At 37.8% G+C, this 8,080-nt stretch overlaps 1 protein-coding gene across 3 annotated transcripts in view; it reads right to left on the reverse strand.

The window, feature by feature from the left end:
• LOC106872482 (chromodomain-helicase-DNA-binding protein 8) overlaps positions 1 to 8,080 on the reverse strand; it is a 99,063-nt gene that overhangs the window by 31,277 nt on the left and 59,706 nt on the right. For 2 of the 3 annotated variants that reach the window (XM_052974038.1, XM_052974036.1), the window contains exons 34-41: positions 7,646 to 7,868; positions 6,685 to 6,803; positions 4,834 to 5,615; positions 3,774 to 3,863; positions 3,439 to 3,663; positions 2,950 to 3,022; positions 1,772 to 1,911; positions 996 to 1,061 (exon numbers count right to left, since the gene is read on the reverse strand). In XM_052974038.1, the coding sequence (XP_052829998.1) occupies positions 996 to 1,061; positions 1,772 to 1,911; positions 2,950 to 3,022; positions 3,439 to 3,663; positions 3,774 to 3,863; positions 4,834 to 5,615; positions 6,685 to 6,803; positions 7,646 to 7,868 (1,718 nt within the window). The remainder of the gene's footprint in view (positions 1 to 995; positions 1,062 to 1,771; positions 1,912 to 2,949; positions 3,023 to 3,438; positions 3,664 to 3,773; positions 3,864 to 4,833; positions 5,616 to 6,684; positions 6,804 to 7,645; positions 7,869 to 8,080) is intronic. The other variant, XM_052974037.1, reaches the window with a different exon arrangement.

Below are 8,080 nucleotides of genomic sequence, written 5' to 3' on the forward strand. Positions count from 1 at the left end.
GTGGGTTTATGCTGAAATTGTTGGACTTCTGGTACCTTAATCCATAGATTATGACCCAACCTTGAAGACTGAAACAGTTAAGATCACAAGTTTTAATTTTGTGGTTTTATAAAATGTTTATTTTTTTTCTTAATAAATGCTGTGAGAGAGAGAGAGAGAGAGAGAGAGAGAGAGAGAGAGAGAGAGAAAGAGAGAGAGACAGACAGAGAGAAAAAGTGTGTGTGTGTGTGTGTGTGTGCGTGCGTGTGTGTGTGTAACTTAGATAACTTAAGTATGTTTCGGCCAAAGATTGGTCCAGGTCACGTCTAGCTTAATACCGCCACCTGATAGGATTAGCTAAATCCTTTTTAAGTCAAGTTTTGTGGTATCATAGTCCATTAGAGTAGGGAGCTCTTGTTGTTCTATATGTGTGTGTATGAGTTCTATATAGATAAATAAATATGAGTTCTATATATGTGTATAGGGAGAGGAGTGACCTGTTTTGCCTGTTCCAAGTTCAAGAACAGATGAAGGCAGTCAACGTGTCCCCATGGTCTCCAGTTGTTCTCCCTCTGTCGCAGTTCCCTAGTTTGCCAGCTCTGGTCAACCCATCCAACCCATGCCAGCAGGGACAACAGACATTAAAATGATGATGAGAGAGGAGTGAGTGTATTGCATTGGGAGGATTTAGATTGTAGAGTTAGGGTCTGCCTGAAGAAGGAGAATGTGTCAATGAGTAAATGAGACAGAATCTGGCAGAAGCGTTAATATGCTGGGCGATAATGCTTAGCGGTATTTCATCTGCCGTTACGTTCTGAGTTCAAATTCCGCCAAGGTCAACTTTGCCTTTCATCCTTTTGGGGTCGATGTAATCCACTTAATCCCTTTGTCTGTCCTTGTTTGTCCCCTTTATGTTTAGCCCTCTGTGGGCAATAAAGAAATATGAGACAAAAATCAAGGAAACTAATCAATCAAGAAATCAATAATTTTATATTCAAAAATAAATTATCACTCACCAAACTTTGGTTTATAAATAATTCTTTTGCCATGGCCGCATCTTCTCCAAATTGGTTATACTGGGGCTGGTGGAGAAAAAAAAAAGAATTGTTAAAAATTAATTAATCACCATACTTTTACTTAAGCATGCTTCTGGTTAAGTCTGAAGAGTTTCAGCAGTGATGGTCACTAGCAGTTGTTTGCAACACACTTAAAATGAAAGAAATAGTTAAGTTTGTTGGACTTGAAAGCTAATACAAGCACTGCTGAGAATCTGTGCTGCTTTAACTTTCATATTCCTCCAAATGTGTTGCATCTTAACCTTGCATCTGTCACTCAAATCCTTGGATCACAGATAAGAGGTTAAGATGGAGGAACACTGAGCTGTTTATGTGCTTTTTCAATCTGCTTAAAGTAACAGCCAAATCTTCCTCAAATCACCTCCTACCATTTTAAACAAAGAAGACACATCAGATGATGTACTCCTAGAGACTCTTTGAAATGGTAGGACAGTTATGGCTAGAATGCCTTACTCAGTCATAGTTTTACCTAGCAATAAATAACCCAAACATGGTACTGGATTAACAAACAACATGGACAAAAACTTCTGTAAGAGACAACAATATACATGGTGCAAGCAATAAAAATGGTAGATTGCGACAAATGATGTAGCTTTATGGTTGAGTGAATTTATTCATTGGTCGACAAGTGAAAATAGCTTTGTGTTTTAGACACCAGCCATTAAAGACATGCAAAGCTCTCAGCTCACAGAAACCAAAATAATACAAGATCATACCAAAGATGCTGCCAGATTCATTGGTTCTGTTAAACTGTCATTATCACTTGAAAAGGCACAGTGGTTCGTCTGGGGGAATGTAGGGAGTGAAGATGGTACTGGTGCTGATGTTGGCATTGGCACTGGAGGTAGTGAAGGAGCTGAAACAAGAAAGCAAATATGGAGGTTTAAAATCTAAATTTAAATTTTGGGTAACAATCTGGAAGAACTGAGCCAAACGTTGCTTCCTGGCAATATTGCCACTGACATTAAAGTGGGGAGCTGGCAGAATCGTTAGCATGCTGGGCAAAATGCTTAGCAGCATTTCATCCGTCTTCACGTTCTGAGTTCAATTCTGCCCAAGTCAACTTTGCCTTTCAGGGTCAATAAAATAAGTACCAGTTGAACAGTGGGGGTTGATCTAACCGATTTACCCCCATCCTCCAAAATTGCTGGCCTTGTGCCAAAATTTGAAATCAATACTGCCACCGACCCAAGTGAAATTTAATTTGAAACCTGATTAACCATTTCATGACCATATTTTTAATGAAATACATTGCTTACGTCTTAATTGACTGTGAAAAAAAAAAAAAATTGGGAAGGAATTAATAAAATAAGTGTTTATTAATAGCATGTTTAGAACATTGCTTAACAAGAGATCCTTTTCTAAAGCATTGATAGGAGATTTTTTAATTTCAAAATCAACAACTGTGTGATGGATTCAATGCAAATGGTATAAAAACGGTAAAGAAGGTATCACTTCGTTAAGAAGGGCATCCAGCTGTAGAAACATTACCAGATCAGATTGGAGCCTGATGCAGCCTCTGGCTCTCCAGACCTCAGTCAAACCATCCAACCCATGCCAGCATGGAAAACGGACGTTAAATGATGACGATGATGATGATGATGCATCACTATAATTGAATTATATTCCTCATGTGATTCTTCAGCTGTAAAATACCAAAAACTGCCAGCCATATGCATTCTGCACCTGGCAAAGTATACCTCAAAATGTCCGGCTGCCTTCAATCTTGAAGCTTTCACTCTTTCAACTTACACCTAGCAATAAGTCGAGTGTAAATGTGCTTTTACCATTCATGTTGTTCTGCTACAGACCAATACAGGAACGGTGATTACAGGTAAATGCCATTATTATACTGAAGGACAACAGAAAGAGAATGACATTAAAAATATCTTACCGTTGTCCATTTGAAACTCTTCTTTTTTACGGCAAAATTTATTCTTACTGATTTTCACTTTCATACCTTCAACCTTTAGGAGTAAAAACAAAATAACATTTTTTAATAATAATAATAAATGGTTTAAATGAATCAAATGAATTTTACATTAATGTTATTTTAAATAAATCTTGATTGCAAGGGTTGTAAAATAGAGTGAAGACCAAGACGAGTAGAGTCTATCACTTGACTTGCACTCTTACTTGTATTTGTTTCACTTCACTTAAATCATCATCAGACACCACAAGAAACGTATGCCCCACCACAATTCCCAGTTTCCTCTACACTCTAGTTGATAAAACTCTCTCTCTCTCTCTCTGATTAGAACAATCAAAAGTTAAAATCTTTCAGTTTCCCTATTTTAGATAACTATTCCTCACCCCTAAACCCCTTGAGAGAAATGGTTGCAATCATTAATGAAGGAGGAAAAGGAAGAGTGAGAAATTTTACCTCAGAAGTGTACTCAACAACAGGCTTCACTGGTTTGAGGCTATCCATGAAAGATAGTTCCGGTTCAAGATCGGAGATTTCAGGCTTGGGAGACAATCTGCTGACTGGAGGGTTGATATGAGAATCAGTGGTCTGGGGCAAGAACGGCTGCTTCCTTATCACCGGCCACTCACCATTTTCAATGGCGTAGCAGATCTGTTGAAGACGGCCAACTAAAACTTTGTCCTGGAGAAGGAAGAACAAATCAAAAAGGAGTAAGAAACAATATAAAGTTTGATCCCAAATTGAGTATTCATTAAAAAACAGAAAATGGAAACAAATTTCACTAATCCTACCTTGGGCCAGATGGCACTGACTCCTTGAAGTTGTTTACCAACATAATCCAGGTCCATATCCAGATAATCATTAGGATTAACAGATGAACTCTAGCAAAAAGAAACAAAATTTTTTTTTTTTAAATTATAAGAATCAAGTTTCAAAGTATGGTGTAATGCATGAAAATGTTTGGAAAACCTGGAAGACCTGGAATGGTTGACTGCATTCTTTGTTGGGTTTGAAAGATATAAAACCTCTAAGTACCACTTGCATCAGGATTCTACTCACTTCCAGCAGAAATGTTAAATAGTTTTATGTTCTTGTACAACAAAACAGTGAGTGTGTGTGTGTGTGTGCGTACATGTGCATATCTTGCCCATTCGGTAGAGCAATACCAACATACAATAATAATGGGGTTATTAGAACTAAACTAATCAAGACTCATTTTTTTTTCAACAATACTATTCAAAAGAAACAATTTTAGATTCAAATATTAGAAGCAGCCACCACAAAATAAAGAACAGAATACAATTCTATATTAAAGAGATGAAGAATTATGTACATTATTTACATTTGACGGATATTTGTCCTCATCTTGTTTGTTGTTTCAGCTGATATACCCCCCAGCCTTCATCAGGTGTCTTGGGAAAATTTCGAACCTGGGTTCTCATTCCTAAGGTACTTTTCGATATTATTATTATCCAGGTCACTGCTTGGAATCGAACTCAGAATCTTGGGGTTAGTAGCCTGCTTTCTTAATCACTACGCCATATGCCCCACCTGATGAAGGCTGGAGAGTATATCAGCCGAAACATTGTGTTAACAACAAACAAGATGAGAACAAATATTCGTCTAATGTAAAAATTGTAAAGAACAGAATGCTTTTAAAAATGATTTCATTTCATCAAGAATACACGATGTCCAAGAGCATAATCAGTGAATTTCAACATAAAGGTAAGGTTGAGTTAAAAACTATAAAATTCTGTAGAATTATATTTGTATTTATTGGTAAAACAGCCTTTATTGCCCTCAAAGCCAGGGGGAAAAAATAACAACTTATAAATAAAATGATGGACTTACATGTGACATTGAATCTTTGTTAATTCCAAGCATGGCATGGGCACTGTTGCTGGTTTCGTCTTTGATGCTAAACCGTTTGTCAACACTCAATTCATCGTCATCATCGTCTTCATCATTAATCCCTGCATCTTCTTCCTCTTCTTCCTCCTCCTCATCATCGTCTTCCTTCTTCAAAACCGTTTTGTTATCTGCATCTCTAGTGTCTGAATCACTGTCTGTCTTTCGAAAGCCAAGAATAGACTTCTTGGAATCGAAACCGTCTTCAGGTTCAGTTTTCACAAAATCTGCCTTTGTCTCACAAGGTAACTTCTCCGTCTTGATATCTGCTTGAGATAATGATGATGATGATGTCTTTAGGTCATGGTCAGCTCCTAATGAAGGTGATAATGAAGACATGACAGTGGTGGTGGTGGTGCTAGTGGAGTTGGTTGGTGCTGAAACCAATGGACTGGTTTTATCTTTGTCAGTATCTTTCACCTCACCCACACCACTATCATCATCATCATCGTCATCATCCTCACCACCACCTGCAAAGCTGTGACCATTACTGTCACCATCATTAACATCCATTTTGCAAGGCACATCACCTCTTGGCAAAGGAGGCTCCTTTTTGATCGATAGGTTGCTTTCTTCCCCGGTGTCCATCCTGTCATCATTGCTGTCGGGTGACAGTGGCTTGTTTGATATTCCTTTCATGTATTTTACATCTTCTCCAAAGTAACGAAGTTTACCAACAAACTGACTGTCTTTTGAATCAGAATCATATTCTCTGAGGGGGTCATCTGGAAAGACAAAAATAAAAGCAAATAAACAAACAGGCATAATTATGCACACACACACACATATATTTTTCTTTTATGGCTTAGAAGAGGAAGAGTAATAGCCACAACCATTTCTGAGAGTGGTGGGAAGAAGGAATAAGACCTGGCCTGAATGTTTGCAGCAGACATTTAAAACTGCTCCTGGGCCATATGATGGATTTACTTGGTTTAAGCTACTAAGTATTAATCATCATCATCATCCATCATTTTAAATCCGGTTTTGCCCCTGTCAATGGTGATGGCTGGATCTACCTCGATGCCATAGCAACCAGCCTCACACCATTTCGCCATCTTGCCTGGTTTTGGGTGTTCTCTCTTCCCAATCTCCTCCTCCACCTGTTCCCTCCACATTTTCCTCGGTCTACCTTACTTTTGTAGTCCATCTACATCAAACCCAAGCACCTTCCTCAGAACATGCTCCTCATCCCTTCTCAACACATGCCCATACCACCACACTCCATTCACCCATGCCAGCCGTTCCACATAGTTATGGTGAGTGAGCTTCTTGGTGTATCAGTGTGTGGCTTGTGCACATGTGCATCCAACATGTTGTTCAGAAAGGAATCACTCCCTGGCCAAGAAACAAGTGAGTGTTGGCAACAGGAAGATCAACCAACAGTACAAAATCTACCCCCACCCATTAAAGCGTGGAAAAGTAAATGCTAAAACGATGTTGAATTCTATCCCTTACACTCTACCGTCAGAATAATGTTACAGCTGCTGCTATAGGCACCACAAGACTGGTCAGTGTTTTTCAATAATACTGAATGTCCAACTGACCCCTGCACTAAATACTGTCTGTCGCTAATCATGTAAGCATTTGTGAGGCTTATAAGAAAACTGAACAATCCAGGTATTTAATATCCATGAAGAAATCTAGTGAAATTTAGAGCACATTTGATATAAAGGAACTTGATAACAGTTCCAGAAATTTGCTATTCACTAAAATCATTAATAAACAAATAACAAAAATAAGTTCATAAAAATATAATGAAAAAAAAAAAATGAAAACTGAGAAGGAATTACTCACAGTTGTAATGTTTATAGAAGGAGGGAAGTGCTGCTGGATCAATCTTGTTCTGTAACTGTATATGGAAACTAAATGATGGGTCTGGAAGAATGTTGAGATCAGTACGAGACACACCATGTCTGTTGATGTCAAGGGGGAAGAAAATAGCAGTCAAAAAATGTACACTCAAAATAGAAATAACAGAAAAATACAAAAAAGGGGGAAAAAAATTTTAAAAAAAGAAAAAGGTAAAGCAAACTAAAAATGTCCCTTAATCCACTGGATTATAAAGGGACCACTGAAGATTTTGTCTTCATTTAGATTGTAATTATTGAGTCAAAAACTCAGACAAGAATCAAGTACAAAGGCTTCAACCAGGAATCAAAACTTGGTCCAGGATTCAACTTCCTGGAATTTTACCAACACTATGGAATACAATAAAAGACAGTTATGGCTATCAATCGTGTCTGAATACAGAGATAACTTCATATGAATAAAAATGCAACAACTGTATTTTGCTTTTAAACATTTTTGCATGAATAATACTTAGAGTTGCAAATGGTAAAAACGGTGAAACAAATGAAACAAAGAAAGACAACACCTCTTGTATTTACAGAGGAACCAAAACCATTTCAAGAACATTTTAGAAATTGTGTTTCTTTGTTTTAAAGTGAAAACAAGTGACGAATGTGAAATCTCAGCATGTTGAGCCGAAGAAATTGAGAAGCTAATTGACAGCATAAAGTGGTGAGATGTTGCACTGAAACAGGCTGACTCAAGCCATGACAGTATGGAAGCTATGGGGAAGTAAACAGGATGATCACACACATGATGATGATAATGATATACAAAGAGATGTAGAGGGAGGTGAGGCTTCTCTTTGTTGATACTCAAGAGTTTTGCATTCGTGATTTGTAGTGTGTGCGTGCATGCATGCATATATAATGTAATTAAAAGAAAAAAGCTGTAAAATTGCACTTACTTAGCAGCTGCCAATACGAGTTCCTTGTCATGTTTCCCACTCTGCCACCACGTCGGTAGATCATAGGACATCTGACACAAGTTGATACGTGCTTCAAACAGGGGATGGGTTAGAGTCTCCTCCCGGATTTTCCTGAGCAGATTTATTCTAGATAAGCAACGGCTTGCCCTCTCACCTGTAATTGGTTCAACGCAAGCGTTCATGTTGTGAGACAACCAGCTAACTGGAAGTGGGGGAGAGAAAAACAGGATGCTATCATATTTACACACAAAATTTTATTGGAAATGTGAAGGAGTGCTGCAAGGCGTTCAAGGTGTTCCTTTGGTATGTCTAAGCGGTCTCAGGTCTTCTACACATTAACATGAGCTTCTTTTTTCTAAACTCATGCTAATAGATATTTCATCCATTTTTACATTTTAAAAAAAAAAAAAAAGG

Source organism: Octopus bimaculoides, chromosome 17, assembly GCF_001194135.2.
Source record: "Octopus bimaculoides isolate UCB-OBI-ISO-001 chromosome 17, ASM119413v2, whole genome shotgun sequence".
In the NCBI taxonomy this organism is placed as follows: domain Eukaryota; kingdom Metazoa; phylum Mollusca; class Cephalopoda; order Octopoda; family Octopodidae; genus Octopus; species Octopus bimaculoides.